This window comes from Oncorhynchus clarkii, chromosome 25 (genome assembly GCF_045791955.1).
Source record: "Oncorhynchus clarkii lewisi isolate Uvic-CL-2024 chromosome 25, UVic_Ocla_1.0, whole genome shotgun sequence".
Lineage (NCBI taxonomy): Eukaryota > Metazoa > Chordata > Actinopteri > Salmoniformes > Salmonidae > Oncorhynchus > Oncorhynchus clarkii.
Genome location: NC_092171.1, coordinates 6,729,857 through 6,752,189, shown reverse-complemented (window position 1 = coordinate 6,752,189; position 22,333 = coordinate 6,729,857). Strand labels below are relative to the sequence as shown.

Sequence of the window (22,333 nt, the reverse complement as noted above, 5' to 3'; positions counted from 1 at the left end):
AAAGGTTGCTGGCTTGAATCCCTGAGCTGACAAGGTAGAAATCTGTTATTCTGCCCCTGAGCAAGGCAGTTAACCCACTGTTCCCTAGTAGGCTGTCATTGTAAATAAGAATTTGTTGTTAACTGACTTGCCTAGTTAAATAAAAAAAAATGTTTTGTTGTGCTTACAAAGGTTTACCTACAATGACTACTGGCTGGTATTGTGGTGGTCCTAGGCAGTTGTGGCACACTCAAAACCCACTGACCTCCTTAATGCAGTTCAGTGCAGCAATGTGTCTCAGAAACTGGTCTCAAAAGGCAGATAGAAGTAACAATGACGGAAGGGGAGGGCGGCGCAATTGAAATAAACGGCCCACTGGGAACAATTCATCTTGTTCAAGTAAGTCTGGCAGAGGCCACATGCTACGAGCAAAGCCTCTGAGCACGTGGACGTTTTTTTCGCGGGCACAATGGAGATTTATTTATCTCCAGTGCCAATGCACCAGGTGTCAGATCTGCGGTTTAATTCAATTCAAGAGTAGGATAAGGGGGAACACTTTCAAAGGAGGCTCGTATTACGTTCGCCTCCTAGTACTTTCTGAAATGCCTCCTAAATATTAATAAACAGAGACGCCGCTATAACCAATACAATCTCTCCATCCTATTTATTTTTTGACCGACGTGTGTAGCAATATAGTGTGTTTTTCTTATCGGTGTAGAACAGTCTGTATGCAAATCTCACAGGGGACTTTACTACACGTTCAAACCTTCTTCTCCTTGGAAGGACGTGATCAATGAGGAGGCTCTCACTCCAGGTGCCCTCTCCCTCACCCGTAGGTCTTATTAAATTTGGCGCCTTGGCCTTGGCCCCTAAGACTCTCATGAACTTCTACAGATGCACCATTGAGAGCATCCTGTCGGGCTATATCACCGCTTGGTACGGCAATTGCTCTGTCCGCAACCACAGGGCTCTCCAGAGGGTGGTGGGGTCAGCATAGCGCATCACCGGGGGCACACTGCCTGCCATCCAGAACATCAGCACCTGGTGTCACAGGAAGGCCAAGAAGACAATCAAGGACCTCAGCCACCCGAGCCACAGTCTGTTCACCCTGCTACCATCTAGAAGGCGGAGACAACATAGGTGTGTCGTCGGCTCCGAACTGGGGACCGTCGTCGAAGGTTCCGGACTGGGGACCGTGGCCGGAGGTTCCGCACAGTGGAACTGTCGCCGGAGGTTCCGGACTGTGGAACTGTCTGTATTATTTTGTATTGTTTGGTGTTACTGTACTGTTGGAGTTAGAAACATAAGCTTTTTGCTGCACCTACGATAACATCTGCAAAATATGTGTACGCAACTATTAAATTTTGATATGACTCACAAGCATTCTCCATACTCCTCTGCCTCATACAAACACACATACACATGCATGTATGCACGCACGCACACTCACACTCACACACACACGCACATGCATGGACAACATACATGCACACACACACTCTCTCTTTCTTATCTGCTGTGGGGCTAGGAGTACCCCCACCCTGTTTACAATCATGGTTACAGTTGTAGCATTGGCAGGATTTCCACCTGAGCTCTAGCCACTCGTAGACTTTTCAGATGTGCAACGAAAAGTTGTACGTGTTTCTCACAGTTTGTCCCCAGTTTGTCTGAGTGACCCATGGTTTAGGACGCTGTAGGTCATTGGAGTGGCATTGGGCTGACTTTTGTCCCGCTGACTGATGAATGGCAGGCAGGTTGGGGGGAAATGTGTCCTATCAATGCTGTCCCTCAGAGGTGGCTGCAGCTGTTCTAGTTCTATCAACCTCCCTCCCTCCTCCCCCTGTGACAACAGCCACGCATGCCATTCCACCGAGTGGACGAACCACTAATAGAAAAAGGCACTGCGCCAAGGTGACCTTCAACAGAAGCGCTATTCCATGTAACATCTGAGGACTTTGGAACAATAAAACTTGTTACACTTGCAAACCAAGCTTGCCATCTCTTCACCAAATCCTTCCATTCATCCAATGCCATGTCGGGATCAGCCCTGCTTTAGGGTGAAAAGGTGAAAAGACTCAAATATATAATTGAGAAGGTGCCAAGGAGGTTATGGCAAATCTTGCCTTAGAAAACAAAATAAACAGTCCTTGGCTTTACCCCTCCACTCTCAGCGACCAGCTGCACCTGTGACCTGTGGCCTGTGGCATTTACGGACAGACAGCGCCTGCCCGGGGGCTTGATTAGAGCGCTGCATTGGTGCCGGGGTAGCCACATCCATCATGTGATATCTGTCGCCACGCTGCTGACTGGATTAGAGTCCTAATCCACCACCACCCAGGCTGACGGACCTGCTGATTGCTGAGGATGGGTAAAAAAACGAGAGGGTAAAAAAGAAAGGAAAGGAGCCGCTCCACTTTGAGCCTCCTCTGATCCCCCCCCCCCCCCCGACCTGTGGAGAATGGAGGAATACTATTGACCCCCCATGCACTAACACACACACACACTACATCTAACCCCCTCCCCACCAGACATACAACCACACAGGCACACACTTATAATCATCTCAGGTACTCAGAGGTCTTCTGGGGTTCATTTGTGTGTGTGTGTTATGTACAGTATTCCTTGTTTAAACCACCGCCAGCCTCTCAAACAATGTGCTCACTTCTCTTTTCTATTTCACCCTCTCTCTCTCTCCCATGGATTTGTCTGTAATTGACCCAGATTCAGGCAGCATATTTGCCTGTAGGTATCCAGTAGTAGGCTATAGAACACAAGAACACAAATGGGAAAGAAAATGGGTTTTGTTACGCACATTTTGTGCTGTGTGTATGTTTGTTAACAGGGCCTTTGGGCCTCAGCATCACTACTGCTGTGATAGAGAATGTTACAACAGCTTTATCACAGTGTTATCTCAACCTAGCTGGAATAATTTCCTTGACTTGCTTGTGGCAGTGGCCTCTGATGCCAGGAACTGTGGCCCCTCAGTGGCCCTTTAACACCCTCTTCAAAAGGAGCTAAACGAACGCATGTTCACAAAATAATCCGGAGCCTCAATAATTGGATTAATTGTTAAAAGGAGCCTGTGTTATTAAATAAAATACAAAAACACAGGGGTTGGGGGTGCAATGGGGGTGATTAACACTATATCTCAGCTCTACACTAGCTCGCTGCCAAGACAGTCAATCTCTCTCATACACACACACACACACACACACACCACGAGCATGTGACCCAACTTAGAAACAAAGCCAGGCGCAAGGTACAAATTACCATGCGCGCCAGTGGAGATAAAAAAATAAACACATTTTCAAAGCTTGAAATAAATGCCAGATCTTTTTGATTCCCGAAATCTGTGACTTTTCTCGATCACTTATGTTCAAATAGGCGAGGGGGTGAAAAAGGGAAACATAAAGCAAACACCATGAACAATTTGGCTATCTCTGATTCACAGAAAATAAGGGTTTCTTTTTCTATCTTCCTAGTTTTCCCCCCTGTATTGCTCAGTGTGTTATCTCTCCTTTAAGTAAAAGGGACCTGATCCAGTTATCTATCCTTTAAAAATAAAAATCCAGATATTTGTGATGTGTTTTCACCGCCGGTATTGCGTACATTCACAGCAGTTCTTTGGTAATTGGAAGAGAGGGGGCACACATATCTTACCCCAGGCGTAAATTGCATGGTGGAGGCTTTTTTTCCCTCTGACGGATGGCAACACAATCATGTGGATAAATGTCTTAAGATCTGGTATGTCAGTGTTAATGATATTTCTACTTTGTTGTCTTCTTCGATGTACCACAGCTTGAGATGGCTAATTGTAGCAGCTTAGTGTGAGGGACAGATATAACAACAACACAATGTTTTAGAATTACAGGACACGTTTTGGAACATTCATATAGAAATATGTAATGTAGAACAAACAATGCTCTCCAACATGTAGAACAAGGAATTATGTCGGTGCTATTCACTGCATTTCTATCTGCAACGTTGGACAACGTTTAACAACTGAACGTGGCCCTGGAAGGAAGTGTATCACTGAGGGCTGACACGATGGCTAAAGCAGGTCACAGTGCAGCTGGTTACTATTCATATGCCAAAGCAGAGGGACTACTTCCACAAAGGCCGATAGACTACAGTGAACCAATTGAATAGGGGCCCAGGTCAAATTCGCAGATTTAGGTGGGCCCCGCTCAGTCGACAGCTGCCAAAATTAGAACATGACAGGGTTTCTTTGAATTAGACAATTAGGGAACGACCCAGGTGGCTCCATTGTGTGGGCTATTGATCATCTGCATTGAGATCAGCTTCAATGGATATGGAAAGGTCTGTTCAAGGAAGGGGCAGGCCTGTTATAATAGCCTAGGCATATACTGATTATTGTCACATTGATTAATTCATCCAAAGCGGACCTTGAGAGGTATTTTAGGGAGCTGTTTTTGATTTTAAATGTCATGACCCGTGTCTATTTTGGTCACACAACTAATAATACAACTGTTGGTTGTATGTCCAATATGAATTATTATATTTATATCATATCACAGTTGAAGAAGCAAGGGGGGGTGTACCATAATATTGAATATAATTATCTCCATCAAATTAAAACATGAATCATTATCTAAGTGTTGAGATGTAACAATGCTTAATTTGCAATATATAAAATAAAATAAAAGCATTACTATGCTTTTGATTTAGCTGTAAACTACCGAAATATCCTATTTAGGGATCTGAATAGCACATATCGGTAGTTACAGAGAAACGTTAGAGAGAAACGACAAGGTACAACCTGTGTATGAAATCTGTAAATAAAAGTCCACTGTATTGCATGCACTGTATTGGTTCTAATCTCTGTGTAGCTCGTGATACCTATTGGCACGTCACCGCCTTCATGGTGCAGTACCTTGTCATTATTGGTTATATCATCAGTCCCTTGAAAGCGATTCTGGCCAATAGGTGAAGAGGAGGACGAACGCTTTCGGTTAATACTCGCTCGCACTGACAGTGGTTAAATTGGTACGTCCCTGGGCGCACAGAGTAGAGGAGAGTACACCGCGAACGAACTCTTTGGGAGGAGATAGTGATTATTTCCCCCCCCCCTCGAACAACAACTTCATTCAGATATTGCACACAGGGTCGTTAAACTACAGCGATCGAAGCTTGGGGGGGACCAAAGGATTTGATCTGCAAGTTTTTTTTTCTTCTTGAGCCTTTTTTTTTATTTTTTAAACATTATTTTCATAAGAAAGGATTCTGTTGGAGGCTCGCTCGCACTCTCGACGCAAATATGATGGTCGGGGAGATCGAAGTGAAGGAGAGGCCGAGGCCGAGTCCCGACTATTTGATGCAATTGTTGAACGAAAAGAAGTTGATGACCAGCTTGCCAAATCTGTGCGGCATCTTTACACACCTTGAGAGGCTTCTCGATGAAGGTAAATGCCGCCTTGAGAAATGGAGGTTGGGAGGGAAAGCGTATTTCTCGAGCTCGGTGGGCATTGCTACAAAGAGCGCAGGCATGCTCGCTAGCTACATAGCCCGGCTAACCTGGCAGGCTAGTGAGTTACAGTATCGCAGAGCGCCACACAACTTCTTCTTTTAACTTTACAAATTGATAACTTCGAGGAAGTGAAACTAGTTTCGTGCACCATTCAACCGGGGTTTTTCTCTCCAACCAAACCTCAATTTATTTGTAGCTAAACATGTCGTTTGGTTATACATGTGACGACGAAGTAAAAGTTTTTAGCCCGCTAACTAGCTAGCCAGGACCGACACAACTAGCTCGACATTTTCTTACCAGTGTATATTCTATTATATTGTAGCCTATCCTGTCAGGTTTGATTTGCGGGTGAATAAGAGTTTGTTTTTAGAGAGCCAGTCTCCACGTTTCATCGAACTCGTGTGAAATGGATTGGTAAAAAAAAAAAGTCAGGATAAAACGTGCCAGCCTTCGTGGACAACCTTACGATAAAAGTTGCCTATCAAACACAATGCATCTGCCTGTATTCGCTCCATAACAGCTAGTTTTTGTTGGGATAAATACGCATACGCTACTTGTTTATCAGCTGCCTGATGGAATTGCGCCACATCGGAATGTTCATCCACTGTTGCGGTTCGGATTTCGAAACAATGGCTCGGCAGTGGTTGTTTTCCCGTGAAAATATTTCTAGGTTCTTTAGATTTGCAGCTAATTGTGGTCTTTACGCTAAAAAAAATGTTTTTATTAACCGCGAAAAAATATCGACTGCCTAGGTAGGAATTGTCGTTTGTTCATTCTATGGTCGTGTTTTGTTACATGCCTTTGTCAGTGCCATCGTCTCAGCCACGTTGTCGCATGATATTTTCTAGTCTGCCACTTCAGATCCATAGTTTACATAACAATCTACTGCTATTGCGGCCTATTTCTGTTATATCCAATCATGCAGTTTTGCCCTAACTACATTGCTGACTCAAATAACCATCTCATTTGAATCGGCTGTGTAGCAAAAAAAACAAAACGTGCAAGACCGAGTTGGGAAACCCTCCAATGTACTATTCATAACTGGAGTCGTGTGTGTTTTATGTAATTGAGTAGGTGACGCTAGAGAGCGCCACTTCCCCCTCACTGTCCTGCCCTTATCTATCTGATATGGACAGCTGACGTCTAGTCACTTTTCTGAAAATAAAGATTAGTGTCGCTATAGTGCGTTGGTAATGCGAAAAGTATTCAGTTGAATCTAGTCTGGTAAAGTACTTTTTTGAAGACTTGAGTTTTATTCCAAATATAGAACCAAAATGTGTCATGTTTATCTCATGGTGCACATTTTTACCAACCAGTTCAATCAAAGGAGTGTTGTCACCTGTAAAACAGGTTGTTTGCAATGTGACGTCTGAAATACCTCCCCAGCCGGCTTCTACCTCTCCAGTCTACCATAAAGCCAGTTTAGATAAACTCACACCTTCCACTAAGCATTGCTAAACTGAATTCTGGAGAGGTTGTTTTGGAGGGAAAAAAATCACAGGGGGAGTGGTTGGAGATGAGACATGTTTGCATGTATTAGGCTGTCTGTTCTACCAACAACAAAAAATTATATATATATATATATATATATATATATATATATATATATGGGATTTTTGTTGTTGCTTTAACCCCTGCTCACTCAACCCTTTCCTTCCCTCCCTGCTGTTTTTTCAAGGGAGACAGGAAACTGTGGGGCCTTTCTTTTCTCTCCTGAATTTCATCCTGCCTCCCTACCCCCACTATATTGTACCCAAACTCCTCCAGATAAGAGGAAAAGGGACCAGGCACTAGGGTTTCTCTCTTGCTGAATCGGTTTACCCAACCAGCTCTGGAAGCCTGGCCGCAGTGAACGTGAATGTGGCTGCACCACCCTGGACTTGTTACTCAAAAGCATTGGGGGGAGATTTAAGAGACTGGGGCTGAGCCCCCCCCTTCCCTGGCTGCACATGAGGTTTCACAATTCGCATGTTGCCTGCCTTCGTCTCTTTCCAGCTCTACAGTTTACTGGGCTTACCACAGCAGTCACCCAAACTTTACCCCTCTGTCAAATGTTGAGTGTGTGTGTGAGGAAAATCACCCCAGAGCAGGAGGCTGTCTAGGAGCAGCCCTCTTTGCTCACTCTTTGGACTTGCACTTTCTGGCGTGAGCCCATCCCCATTTATAGTGCACTGCTGTAATATTGAGTACAAACGTCACCTGAGTGTAGGGAAAAGCATTACCATGCCATAGCATGTTTATAAAGTAGACTGCTGCTATTAATCACAGTGGGAAGCTAGTCGTGTGGGTTACATTTGCGTGCCATTCAGGTTATGCAAATGCAGACCACGGTTTCAGTAGGTGGCGAGGATAAACGTTGCAGTTCATTATGATTTCTGTCTGAGAGGACAGCTTGCAGACTGCAGCGATTTTGTTTATTTAACCTTGGGTTATTGTGTGAATAATTTGAATCCAATGAGGTGTCAGCAGATTTTTCCAGGAAGTAGTTAACAGCCTGGGATTCTATTTAGGTTGCATAGGAAGTGGCACTATAGGAATCACACCTGTCTAGTTCATTTAGTCAAGGTGACCCTGGTACCTGCTGATGAGTGACTGAATGACAACGGGAGTTGGCTGAAGGAAATACCCTTGAAAAACAAACGTTACATTTTTTTTATGTTTCAGCAGCATTGTCTTTGTCAAGACTTCTTATGGAGAAGTACACTGGGAAGTTCTCGTATTGAGAATAATAATTTACTCACAGGTAGTGTTGCATGGTATGCTCAAACATCTGTACTTTTTGAATGCAAGAACATGTAAAATGGTTCTGTTGTAGAATTTTGGTACTTTTGTCAAATTTGTCTCACTGATCAAGTCTGTATTAGAGCAGCCGATGTACTCTTTATAGCGCAAGTGCACCATGTCTGCTCCAATTAACCTGCACTGGGAGTCTAGGCTGCATGTTAACTTTTGTGAAACATGAGTAGGGAGCTGAGGAAGAATGGGCTAGAACATTACAATGCAATGGGCCTCGGCTACATCTTGATTTACCCAGTCTATCAATAGAATTTAATAAATGTAGCTTTAGATTGGTGAAAGCAATGTATGCATGAATCAATTCGACTCAGCATAATGGATGTAAGTTTTTGAACGTAGTGATGTTAAACTTAAAATATGTCTGATGATTGAATAGCACAGTAGCTGAGTTTGTCTGTATTAAGTGCCATTGTGACTTGCTAATATGCTTTGTTTTACCATGATACGAAACCTGGTATTGAAGTCATTCTGGTATGCTGGCGTTACTCAACACTGCCTCATCTCACAAACAAATGCACCATGACCACATGACAAGATGCCCTCTGTCTAAATTGAACAGCTGAAGCAAAGTCAACTTCCTTCCCCTTCCAGTTAAGGTTCTCTCCTTCAGAGCTCTGCTGACAGCTGCGGACACACTCGTATACAACACACATTCCGGTGCCTTCAACTTGGTGTGTGTGCGCGCAGCTGTTTCCATGGCGAGGGAAAGCCAACATCATGAGCATTAGCCCCTGTGACCCCCTTGTGTAACAACTACTCCCGGTTCCCTGGTTTAGCTCGGCTGCAAGATGCGTGTGTTGCCTAGGTCCTTTATATTGCTGGTGTGTATTGAGCCCGTCAAGGTCACTTGACTTGACAGGCGTTTTTGAAAGCAGGTCATCTTTCTGCGGTGACACCTGCCATGTTTTTTAAAATTTGTATTATCATTTTTACATTACATTGTCATCACCCCAACAAGCAAACTTGTTTAAACAAATTGCAGTGTTTTTCTGTTGGCGTGGAGATCCTATAACATTTTCCAAGGCAGCTGACGTACAGGCAATTGGTTTAGAGCGGGTAAGGGTAAGCACTAAATCAGTATAGACTGTTTAGTCATCTCTTTTGGATGCCAAACCCGATGACTTTTTACTCAAACTGAATCTGTTTTGTTCAAAGGCCGTCTCTCTACAATCTCCATCTAACCCTTGTTGCTCAAGTCACGCCGTTAGAGCAGACTGATTCCCCGCTAACCGAAGCACAATGGATAGAGTTTTGTGTTTACGGTTTGTTGCTGGTGTTTAATCAGATGCTTCCTTGTGATTTGTCATGTTTTTTTTAGAGGAGTGAATCTGTTTAGGCACTGGAAGTCCCCTGGGACAGTTGCGGTTTAGAGTTGGCCCTTAATAAAGATTACAGAAGAGTATGCGGTTCTGTCGGTCTATACCCAGTCCCTACCCGTTGCCGAGGTACTTCATTTCCTGTCGTAGGGTGACCCTTTGCAAGCACGGGGCAGGGCTAGATCCGCACTAACCTTTGACACGCAATCAATTTGCCACCAAACAAGATTGAGTGCCACTCGCAAAGTAAGACGGTGCCTGGGGCTTTCAGAGACAAAAGCTCTCAACTGGGGAGGGGGATCGGGGCATGGTTGTTGTGCAGGCTGAAACCTTTTATGGGTCTCTGTCACCCTCCCCTCCACACCCCTGCCTCTGATTCCCTCCCAAGGCACCACTTATAAGATAGAATTTAATTAACAAGACCATTCACTGAGCGACCAGTTGTAAAGCTGAGTTGCAGGCCTGATTTTCTAAATTGCTCCCTTGTGCTCTCCGTGGGTAATAAAATGGGCAGCCAGAGGAGGCTGACAGGGTGAGTGCAAGGCTGTCCCAGGATCCATAGTGTCTCACCCCCCCCCCCCCCATCTGATGCCCGCATGCTGTTGTCTGTGAGCTCAGCCTGGCCCACGGCCCTGTGCAGGCCAGCCCTGCTACAGCTGATGAAGTCATCCTCCAACAGGCCCTGCCTGCCCTGTTATCTCGGGCCACATTCCCGTGAGTGCTGGGGCGGTCTTATCACAACCGCCTCTGCCCCAGATGTCTGGCTTTTTCTGTCACCCAAGCCACTCTGCGTTTTGGCTGCTTACAAGCAGCCGTTTATGGGATCTTACATTTTATTTTCCCTTTTTAATTTAAAATTGAGTTCAGTTTAGCTGTTCTCTGAACTTGAGCAACTCCAAGTTCCACAAGCAAGGTCACGGTGCTTCCTGTCAGAAGGGAAATGGCACAGCATTTGGAACACTGGATAACAAATTATGCATGGCGTGAACAGGACATGACAGTTTAGAGACGTTTTAATCTGTAACGTAGCCAAGTTCGTTGTGTGTGCGGAAATTGGACCACTCAAATAATTGAATTATCATTAAATGCATAGGCTACTTGCACTACTACTTGCACTGCGCTACTTGATCGTACTCAAACCATTAACTTGATTTTTGAGGACCATATGTTTTCTTTAGAATGTAAATTCATGGCTATGGTCTTAAGAAACTATATTTCAAATGATCAGAATAGCACCGAGTTTACTGTTCCAAAGGCGTGCATACACTAGGGCCCTAATAAAATCCCTGTTGTGGAAAGTGCAGGCGGATTCCAGACATGTAAAGCAGAATGCAACTATTTTTACATTTAATTTAGTTGGATAACCACTAAGTGTTTTGAACTTAATTTGCCAAACATAATCATAAGACATTAACAAAATGCATCGGTGATGTTTATTCATCTTTCCTGAAACGGAACAGGAATGCCTCTGTGTGCTCGTATGTCTGGTCTTCACTTTGTATAGAGTTTATAATTTAAAAAAAAAAGTTTTAGTGTGAGAACCTGGATTTTTTTTTGAACGGACACCTGATAAAATGTTACAGAACTGAATCGGGCAAAATAAATCGAACTGATTTGATAGGACCCTAATGCACCATCATAATTCATAGCAGGCAGTGCACTGGGGGTGTGTCGTTTTAGTATATTTTTGGCCACCCGTAAGGTGAGTGTCAATGTCTTTCCGGTTACCCTGTTCTGTTATTTCACCAACTGACTAACCCAGTGCACTGCTAGCTATGAATTCAATCAGATGGCATGTGCATGTTTAGGTAAAGACATAATGTCCTGTTTGGAACACTGACAAGTACAGTCATTTTTTTTTTTTTTTTTGCTCAATCTGATTTGATTGGGCCCATCCGTGCCACAACAGCTGTCTTGGTTCTTTTGTTTATTTTTGGAATGTTTTAGCTTAAACTCATCCTCCCTAGACTTTGCCCTATCCCTTCCTCTGCCCAGTTTGTGCATGTGAGAAACATGCCTAGCCAAAGGAACTAACACCCATTTCAGGCAGAAGGGGTCGCCTAAGTTTGGTTTAGTCTCTGGGAAAGACGACCAGCCTGTTTCGACGCTTCATAAAATGGCTGAAGGCAAAGCCCTGCTCCTTTATGTCCCTTTTCCTGTGTAATGGGTTTCACATGACTGGTTAGGGGAGCAGCAATAGGAGGGCATAGGCCCACCCACAGGGGAGCCAGGCCCAGCCAATCAGAATTTGTTTTTCCCCACAAGGGCTTTATTAACCACAGAAATACTCAGCACGCCCCCCGCAGACGATCCCGCAGGTGAAGAAGCCGGATGTAGAAGTCCTGGGCTGGCTACGTGTGGTCTGAGGTTGTGAGGCCCGAACGCAACTGCCAAATTATCTAAAACGACGGAGGCGACTTATAGTAACAGCTCTGCCAATTGCACGCTCCCTCAACTTGAGACATCTGAGGCATTGTGTTTTGACAACACATTTTAGTGGCCTTTTGTCCCTAGCACAAGGTGTACCTGTTATGATCATGCTGTTTAACTCTCTAGAGCCAGGGAGGGGGTTCTAAGCTAAGACATAGAATTGTTTTAAGATGGTATGACCAAGAATCAGTTAGCTATTTTGAATTTCAAGACCCCCGGAGGCATCAAAATATAGATGCATTTCTGCTATTAACCAATGGATGCATTGAATAACAGATTCACTACATGGAACAACCAGCTGGCAAAAACAAAATCTGTCTTAGTGTGTGTCCTATATCTGAGAGATATAAGAGATCAGTAAACAGTTTTTTTTGCCTAGTTCAGTGTCTAAAAGGAACGCATCTCCATACTTTCATAGAAATAAATTGTTACTGGGAACCTTCAGAAGAACCCTAGAGCAGAATCGAGAACGGCATTGTTCATGAGTCATCTTTCAGTAGAATGGTCAATACTTTGTAGGCCAAACCATTGAGACACTAGACATTTTTGTGAATGCCTTTATCTTTCTAGGGATGTCTCATGGTCTGACAAATACGGCTCTAGCTCTGCCACCTTTCACTGCAGATGCGGGGGGTTGACATCTGCAGATGCGGTGGATTGAGACGCAGCCCATGCAAAACTCTAGTTATGTTAATTAGATATCCGGGGGTGTTGCGGAAATTGTAGATTAACCCTTAATCAGCTTCTCGATATGCCAAACCTGTCAGGTGGATGGATTATCTTGGCAAAGGAGAAATGCTCACTAATTGGCATGTGACAAAATTTCACAAGCTTTTTGTGCATATCTTTTTCAACTCCTGGAACTTGGAACCAACACTTTACATGTTGCGTTTTTGTTCAGTATTGTTTCTCAAGGTGCTTCTGTGTCTCCCGTTTTCTGTGAGTTGTAAGAGTCCACCTGCGACTGCTTAAAAAAAAATAATAATAATAAACATCTCCAATTCTCTCCTCCCTCGTCCACACGACTCCTTCGAATAGCTCCCATTCCACTCCTTCCAACACTCGCTCTTTGTCTCATTTGTTTTTGCTCTAGTCTGAGTCAATTGAGTCTCAGGGCTGGCTGTTGCTACAGATGGGGCCTAACAATTCGGCTCCATGGGAGTTGCTGTGTTATTTGTCAGCGTTTCCCCCCCTTCATCTTTTAGTTTTTTTGACACACAGTGCAGGTAGGTGGAGAAATTAGCTGATTCTCGTTCTCTCTGCTGGCATTCTTTCCCTCTCTTCTGAGAGGAATGGCAAGCATTAGCGGCTTGCTGAGGAATTTAGGGTAGCTTGAAGTGCGCTTAACCGATATCACTCAGTTTTTCCAAATGCCTACTGTTAGTGAATTTTAACTCCATTTGATCTACATTACATTAACTGTAGACGACCTTTGATCTGCCTTGTGCATATCATGCAGGACTTATTTTTGGAACATTTAGTCCTGGAATAAAGCCCTGAAAGCTTTCTAGCTCCCGCTCATCTCCTCCATAAATGCTACAACAGATCCATTTTTCAGGCAGTTTGCAACCTTCGACTTCTCCTTGCAAGGCACAAGCCGCAATTTTTTTTAAATCAACAATGAATCATTTACTTGTCTCAAACTTGTTTCTCTAACGCTTCTGTAGCTGAGCATTACCCTCCCCTCTGGGCATATGAGACCATCATTAGCACTACACCATCAAATATGTAGAGGGTAGTGCCATTCAGATCCTAAGGCTCTGCCTGTTTTCCCCCTGCAAAGAATGCTCCTTCATCTGTTTCTCTCGCCATACAGCAACCTGTTAACATTCTCCTTTCTATTGTCTGTGGAAGGGTGTGCCTGTCTTGTAAAGGCTGACTTTACCTTGGTGGTTGAGTACGAATGTGGCTTAGTCCTCTCAATCTGTAAACCGTAGCCTAGTTTCACCCTGGCAGTGAGTGTAGACCTCTGCTCAGCTGACTGACAAAGGTGTTTTTTTAAAAATTATTCCGTAGAACAGGTTTGTATAAATCGAGTCTTGCGGTTGAGGGTAAATGCAAACGGTCAGGGTACCTTGAAGCAATTTGTGGTGATAGTTGCTGAATTCCACACTGCAGTTGCTCAAGTCAGTGCATCCTTGTCCCGTCTCCTTCCCTGAACTTGGGTTACCCCCCCCCCCCCCCCCCAAACCAGTGGTTGCGTCACAGCATCCGGTGATACCGGCAGAGCACCAGGAGGTTGACGGTAGCAGTGTTCTGCAAGTTTGCCTTCCTCTGCTCTCAATGTTGCCGACTGACAACTACAGTAGGGCCGTGAGCGCCTGTATGAAATTATAGAATTGCATATGGGCAGGTTGAATGATGGCTCTTTTTCTATAAGTATTTGTTCTGATATTTTGCTGCTAGTTTGTTTTGCTGAAGGATTAGCCTGATTTATCAGTTTGAGATTTGACTAGATTAGAAGCAAACACAATGGCTGTTTCTGTGCTTTTTTTTTTTTTTTTTTTTTTTGGTTTTAATTGGGGAAACAAAAGCTTATTTAACACCATTACACAAAATGAAAGCATAAACAACATTCCCAGGGGGAAAATAATGGGAAATCATTGTGGCCCTAATGAAAGGGTTAGTGTGTTTTCTAGGCACAGAGAATTGATTGATTGTGTGCACTGAATGGAAAGGGGAGCAAGGCCGAGAGGGTGTGGGCGATAAAGAGAATGCATATGTGCTTCTGAATGAGGTCTTCTCCCAGGCTGAGGGGAAGGTCAGTTGCCCTCCATCCCCCTCAGTTCCACACAATGATCCCTTGTGTTGTAGGGCCAACAACCCACTGTCACCAATGGTACTACCGTGCTAGTACCCACTACAACCGTTGTCCACTCTAAGTAGGGGCCGATAAAAGCAGTGGCCCTTCATAAAGATTACTAGGGAGGAGGGGAGAATGTGTTAGATAAGATTACTATAATGGGATATCTGTATACGATGCTCTTGCTGTGTGCAGCAGGCCAGAGTCCGTATCCTCTGGGCGCCTGAATCGATGCAGAGGCACTGGCTGGTCTGTCACATTCAGGTGAGGTATCGTCTCGGGGCCCTAATCTGCAGCGATGGACTGCTCCCCATTTCTCTAGCTCGCCTGGTAGACTTTTTTTAATGTTATTTTTTTCCCCCTTCCACCTTAATTTTCTCCTCTCGGAAGTTCACGGATTGCGCTTGACACTGGCTCAAACTGTCGGTGGCGTGAGCATTTCCTCAACCCTTTTCCTTAAATTTGTATTGACCATCTGACACACTCGATGAGAGGCTCTGGTTCTTTTTTCCTCCTCCTCACCACATGCCTCTGCTAGAATGAGTATTGCATCGTTTTGTGATTTGGTAAATTATGCACTTTTTTTTTCTCTCAAAAGAGGCATAACATGAATGTATCATACACTGATTTCTTATTGTGCAAAACACTAACATGCTGACTACACTGGCCATGTGCATGTTGATTTTTGTCCATCCACACCAGATGTGATAATGACACGCAGGTTGAAATGTCAAAATGAACTCTGAACCAACTATTAATTTGGGGACGGGTCAAAACAAACATTCACAGACATTTAGTTAGCTAGCTTGCTGTTATATAATTTGTTCTGGGATATAGACATTAAGTTATTTTACCAGAAATGCATACGTTTTTAAATTTCTAAATCTTTCTAGAATTGAGTCGCACAATTTTCTTTACTGACAATTAATCCACTGATTTTAAAAGGAAACCTAGTTAGTTTCCAGTAATCTCTCCTCCAGCCGCCTTCTGTGGACTTTATATGACGGTTGGCAACTAACTTTAAGGTGCGTTACTGTCACTAACTGGACTGGAGTGTGGACCTCGGTTCATCTTTCAATCACCCACACGGGTATCTACTCCTAAAAACCAATGAGGAGGAGGGACTTGCAGAGAGCGTCAAATAGAACTAACTTTTAGGTTAGTGCCTGGCCAAGGATACGCCCGTTGACGTGCGCGACAGGTTTGGATGAAATGATTGGATAACATTTGTGTGCGCTGCAAAATAAATGTGCACAACTCGTGCAGTGTGATCAGCATTTACAAATGCTCAGACCAGTGTCTAGTTTTCCATGGGAATTGTGAATGACTCCCATGTCCTTGATGCTGTCCTAATCCGTTTTACATCGGTGTGGTGAGAAGTCCGTAACACAATAACTTGCCAGCCTACCTTCTCCGCTCTGTCGAAGTCTGGCACATTCTATGGCTGCTTGCTATTTCCTCCTAGTACTCTCTCTCTCCCCCTCTGTTTTCTCCTGTCTCTTGCATGGCAGTAATTCTGCCTGAGGGGTACATTTCCTCTCATCTGAAGACCAGTGCTGACATTAAAGGCCTGTTACGGGGCCTGTCTATTTGCATTAGCCCTGGGTCACCCATTCTTCAAACCAGCCTCCCCTGCTCTGGGTTTCTCTAGACTAACCAGACTGCCCTGCTCCTCTCTCATCCCTCCAATCCTCATCAGACAGCCAGCACTCTGAAAACAATCAATGCCTAAACCCTTAAGCATGCCCAGGGACTCTGATGGCTTTCCTGACTCACTGCTGACCGATCAGGGCGGAAATTGTTTGCTTGATGCTATGATATCCTGACCCACTTCTGCACCCCCCCTTCCAAAACCTGATGAGCGCCTTGTTTCAGCGTCAACACGAACTGGTAGTTATGCTTACTAGGGGATGACCAGGCAAAGATCTGAGGCTGGTTTTCCTTCCCACAATCCACCATCATCACAGCCTGTTCATATACAGCCACTGTTGAGCCACAAGTTTTGGCAGGTTCAACCAGAGCTGCACAGTGATGTTACCACCTTGCACGCAGCATGTTATTCTATGTGAAGTTGTTGTCTAGCCGCTCCATGCCCCAAGGCATCATCACATATCACATGGCGGCCATTATGTCACTACCAGCATTTAGTCTGTTTCTCTCCGGCCCTGGTGTAAACGCTCCCTGTCATAGCATGACCTCTATCCCTGCTAATTGAAGCCAAAGAAATGCTGTTGTGCGTCATTGTCTCTTACCCTTCCCACCAATGGATGTGATGGAGAGAGCCCTCTGCTCCTCTCCCCTTCACCATAACAGTAAGTCACAAGGCCGCCTTAATGACCGTTCGACTAACGACATCCAATGGGAAAGGCACAGATTGCTTTTGCCCGCCTCTATGGCAGGGGGAAAGCCCCATCGAGACAGTGACAATAGGTGCCCTGCTCTGACCTCTGAGTGACTTCATTTTTTTTCCTATAGTGCTGCCTTTGAAGGTTTGTAAGACTGCAAGGTGCAAGCATCCTTCACTCTAGGGTAATATGAAGGATGGGTTATGGGGAGGTTTTGTGTAATATTTTTGGGGGGTACAGGAATAATTAGCCATCTGAGTGGCAGGATGGCATAAACCCCCCCGTAGGATGTTATGAGGGCGCTTCAGGCTCGGAGGAAGCAGGACAGTTATCTTTTCTTAACACATTCCTTCCTCTTCTGACAGCTGGACACTTCCTGTCATTGTGGTGTGGCTGCTGTCTTCCTTGTTCTGTGTGTTTGTTTTCAGCCTGCTACTCTGCCCTGGCAAGCACCGAAAGGAAATGCTTCCTCTGGCGATCGTTACAGGCCTTCCAGTGGAAACATGTGGCCATGGCCTCTGTCTGCCTCTGTTCCCCTCAACAGACACACAATCAGCCCAACATCCCAGTCCTTTCCTGTTATTCCCCCCTGTTAACTCACATCCTAGAATGCTTAGCAGATGGCTTGTATTCTCTAAAGCAGTGTGGGTGAGGGCCTAAGGGCCAGACTGAAGGTGGGTGGTGCTTGCTTCTCCTGCTGGATCAGCCATCACGATGAGGAAGTGGGTTAACATAAACAGGGGGTGAGTCTGGAGAGTCGAGCACACAGCACGTGTATTTATTTTTTATTTGCTCACATTCCGTGGTATGTGAAGTTTGAAATGAGCTCCCTTGAAAAGGGAGAATAAAAGGGTGTGAGATTAATACCCCACTAAGTCCGCAGAGAGACAATCTTACCAGTTTGTCTCTACAGAGTGGTCTGTTGGCTCTTTTGTAATGCTGCTGAAGGGTGGAGTTTCCCTCTTAAAACACAGCAGCCAAATTTAGGCATAGTTTGGGAGTTTCTTTTTCCCCCCAGGGCCCCAATCCTCTTTCCAAGAAGTATCCCCAAAGATGGATGGAAACATTTTAAAGCACTTTCCAATTTAACACTACATATCCCATCCCTTTTTGTGATGGTAGAAAAGCAGCAATAATGTTTATCTTTATTTTGGTTTTTTAAACTGGTGGTTGCATTTGGGTGCATTAGAATTACTATTTGGTGATCATTTGCAGGATTTGCTGAGTGGACCATTGGCATCAAGCACTACCCTTTTATCCTTACATTACTGTTATGCTACATGAATGTTGGCATGTGGCTGCCAATGGGAGGGATCCAATGGTGTTAAGAGCAGCGTGAGTTTGTGTATTTTCCGTTACCCTGTGTCGCCGGCTTGTGGTGCTAAGGGCAACATGGCTAGTGAGCACCCTGGGGGTGTCTTCCTAATGTACCTCCACGTGTAGAGTACTGAGAGCCCCGCGGCGGCCATTAAGAGGGAAGCCATTATGGCTCTGCATTGGCCAGGCCCTCGTGAGTGCGCTGTCCTCCAACAACAGACCTCTCCCTGTGCAGCGAACAAGCACTCCCATGCCTCATTGAGCTGATACCGTACCCCCGTTCGCACCCAGACCATAAAGCAGTTCCACATGTGGTGATCCCCTGTTCTAATTTTAGTAGCAGGGCTTAATAGCTCTGCAGAGATCCCGAGGTCTCTTCGTTTTCAGATCTGATCAGATCTTTGGGAATGCTCGCAAATGTTCAGGTTTCACTTTTTTGCTCGGGGGGGGGGGGGGCTCCTCCCTTGCGACAACCATTGGCTGAGATGTTGGCTAGCAATATTGCCAAATTAGCACTTCAGTTCTGCATTAGTCAGTTGAGTCAGGCCTATACGCCTACCTTCTACTCACTGGCTGTCCAGTCAGACTTCCACAGCCATGCCGAATTTCCATTTCACTGCCTGTTCTTTTCTTGCCAACAGTATAGGAAATGATGACTACAGCAGCCTGCTTTGGTCTGTGGCACAGTACACGGACCCAGAGATTCGCCAAAGCTGTGGGACCCAAATGCATGACTGTTCCTCCTGTGTGAATGTCTGTTTTCATTGTCTAATTGACACGCTGACCAGCTATGACACATCCTATTGGAGTCATCATGCTGCCGCAACCCGCTGCCAAGAGGCACATTAAGCCACGTTTGTCAGATTTTCGGCTGCTAGCGCCGGCAACCTCAGAAGCACTGCTATTATTGTCTCTTTCGCTGACAAATGTTGGCTTCCGTCAGAACACCAACACACTGAATCTATCCAATTCTTGGCTAACTGCTGGAATGCTTCAACTAGCAGGCAGGGAAGAAGTTTGTAGCGATCAGAGGAAGGGATTTTAAAATAATTCCCCTCAACCAGAAAGCTATAAGCAGCTCAAATAGTCAAGTTTGGCTTGATACTGGTAAAGGGTCTATTTGTGCTGTTTCTGCGCTGAGGCGATTCACCCCTTTAAAAAAATATATTTTATTGTTGTGGAAATTATCCACAAAGGACCTGCACAGTGCATGTAGCGGTCATTTTGATATCCTTTTCAGAAATGTGTTCTCTACACCATGCAGCCTTACACTTTGTCCCTACCCAATTTATGCAGCGAACTGTGTTTGGGAAGTACTGTGAAGCATCGAACGACCAAACCAAATTTGTGCTGTTGTATTTCCTATCTTGGCTCACATCAGGCTCAGTGGAGAGATGGAGGATTGAGAGGCCTTGTTACTCCAGTCGTTTATTGAGTAGCATATCTGCTCAAAGAACTGCCAGAGGTTTTTACTCCGACTGCTTAGCAGAGTCCTGCAAACATAAATCGTTCACTGGTTCGCCTGGGAAACCGCAGTGTCATTCCTTTCAATGGCAGTTTAGTGCTTTCATTTTGTTTTGGCCCAGCAATTACATCGGCCCCTGAGAATATTGAGGCCTGCCTAGGATTTGCCACAGTCATCATCATCTCACTGGTCAATGCACGTCTTGGCCGCTAACTCAGATTATAGAGAAGCTAACGCTGAAACTCAAGTGTTTTAATTGACGAGACTGCTGTTTGTCCTCTTAAGAGCAGAAATGAATGTTTTCATGGCTCAATCGCCCGCATATTAGATTTTTGGTCACCTTTTTTCATACCTTCTGCCGCAAAGCCTTAACTGTTGAAGTGGAGTGTCGCTTTGGATAAAATCGTCTGGGACTGGAAGGGAATGCATTAAGCCCAAATATATGTTCGCTCATGAGCTTTGTGATAGCTAAAGTGCGCTGCTACAAAGTGGATAAACGTGTACCTTTGCAAATGCTCTTCTCCACCGCGGGGGTGTATTTTTTAAAAATTATTTTTAAGCGGCCGTCCTTCTTACCCTTTCCTCATCTGACGTCATGGGATGGAGAACAGCATTATGGCGGACTGAATCCCTACCTGGATTTGGCTTGGCTTTTGCCTGTCCCAGTTCTTTCTTATCCTTTCTCCTGTTATGTGGTGTGCTGGACACAGTTTTTATTCCCTGACGTAAGGGCTCAGGGTTGTCAAGAGGACGGCCTCTTCCAGAGAGCTGCAGCAGGACGAGGACGAAGCAGTTAATGTCTCTACGGAACTCTTTATTTTTAGACTTACTAATGATCCATTGTCCCAGACCTCATGGATCTTGTTTAGATTGCTGCTCTCTGCCCTTAAACCTGATTAGATTATTCCCCTCTGCTGTTTCCACTGGTTCCTTTCTAGGGCAATTGGAGACCCATGACTCTTCGCAGTTGACTGTAAAATCATGTTTGACTGCAGCCCTATGTCATCTTTGCATCTCTACCAAATGTTCCTTCCATCTCTTCTCCTTTCCATGCCTGAATCGTCTCGCCTACCCTAGAACTTGACTACTATGACTTGATTGTTTACACCGAGTAGATGAACACGTCACCGCGGTCTGCTCTGTGTGCAGAAATGCACGCTCTCACGCCATCAGATCCCTTTAGTAACAGCCTACCTTTCCAGGGCCTACACCCCAGGGGTGTACAGCCATGTGGGTGAGAATTTGATCTCTTACTGCTGATTTTAGCTCTGGTTGACTTGAGGAATTGGCCTGCTAGGATCCAAAGACGGCATAGGGAAAAAAGCATCAGCTCTGAGTCACTGGGATGGGGATTTTGGAGGAGTGCCCTAGTCCTCTTATAGGACAAGTGAAAATCAATTTAGCTCTTTATTTAGCCATCTTACATAAAAATGTATTTGTTAATTGAAAATTGTGAATAATTCACCTCAGGTTAACCTCTTCATCCTACCCCCTCCTTTTTTGAAAATTCTGTTAAAAATCGCGCAACTTTTCAGCGTCCTGCTACTCATGCCAGGAATATAGTATATGCATATGATTAGTATGTGTGGATAGAAAACACTCTGAAGTTTATAAAACTGGTTAAATCACGGCTGTGACTATAACAGAGCGTGTGTTTCATTGAAAAACGCAAGAAAAACTGCTCTCTGAAAGCAAAAAATAATTTCCATAAGTCACTTCCACCAGTTGTTAAAGGAGAACAGAATTTAATGGGAATTTGCCTGCACCGTCTACAAATTCCGCACGATGGCGCCATTGTACTAATTTTCAATCGAATTAATTGTTGGAAAATCCATCTGTCTGACCCCAAGTTTTCCAGTCTTCACCCGGAAGCAGTTTAGGGAGAGATCAGATTGCATTGTTTTTGAAGTGAGGACCTATTGAAGAGACATCGCCCTGTAATCATTTAGATAGATTATAAACGTTTACTAATACCTAAAGTTGGATTACAAAAGGATTTCGAAGTGTTTTGTGAAAGTTTATCGTCGACTTTTTTAATTTTAAAAAATTACGCAGCGTTTAAAAACGATGAATTTTTCTGAATGACACAACTTCTATACAAAGCTATTTTGGGTATATATGGACCGATTTAAACGAAAAAAAGACCCAATAGTGATGTTTATGGGGCATATAGGAGTGCCAAGAAAGAAGCTCGTCTAAGGTAATGAATGTTTTATATTTTATTTCTGCGTTTTGGGTAGCGCCGTCTATCGCAAAATCTGTTGTTTACGTGTCGAGCTGGCATTTTGGGAGGTGCATGCTATCAGATAATAGCTTCTGATGCTTTCGCCGAAAAGCATTTTAAAAATCTGACTTGCTGGCTAGGTTCACAACGAGTGTAGCTTTAATTTAATA

At 44.5% G+C, this 22,333-nt stretch overlaps 1 protein-coding gene across 5 annotated transcripts in view; it reads left to right on the top strand.

Annotated features, from left to right (window-relative positions):
* Window positions 1–4,971: 4,971 nt before the first annotated feature.
* Window positions 4,972–22,333, top strand: part of LOC139383358 (protein quaking-A) — an 84,907-nt gene continuing 67,545 nt past the window's right edge. For 4 of the 5 annotated variants that reach the window (XM_071127869.1, XM_071127867.1, XM_071127868.1 and 1 more), the window contains exon 1: window positions 4,974–5,402. In XM_071127869.1, coding sequence (XP_070983970.1) covers window positions 5,258–5,402 — 145 coding nt within the window. In that variant the 5' untranslated portion in view covers window positions 4,974–5,257. Of the gene's footprint in view, window positions 5,403–22,333 lie in introns of all 5 variants that reach the window. The other variant, XM_071127864.1, reaches the window with a different exon arrangement.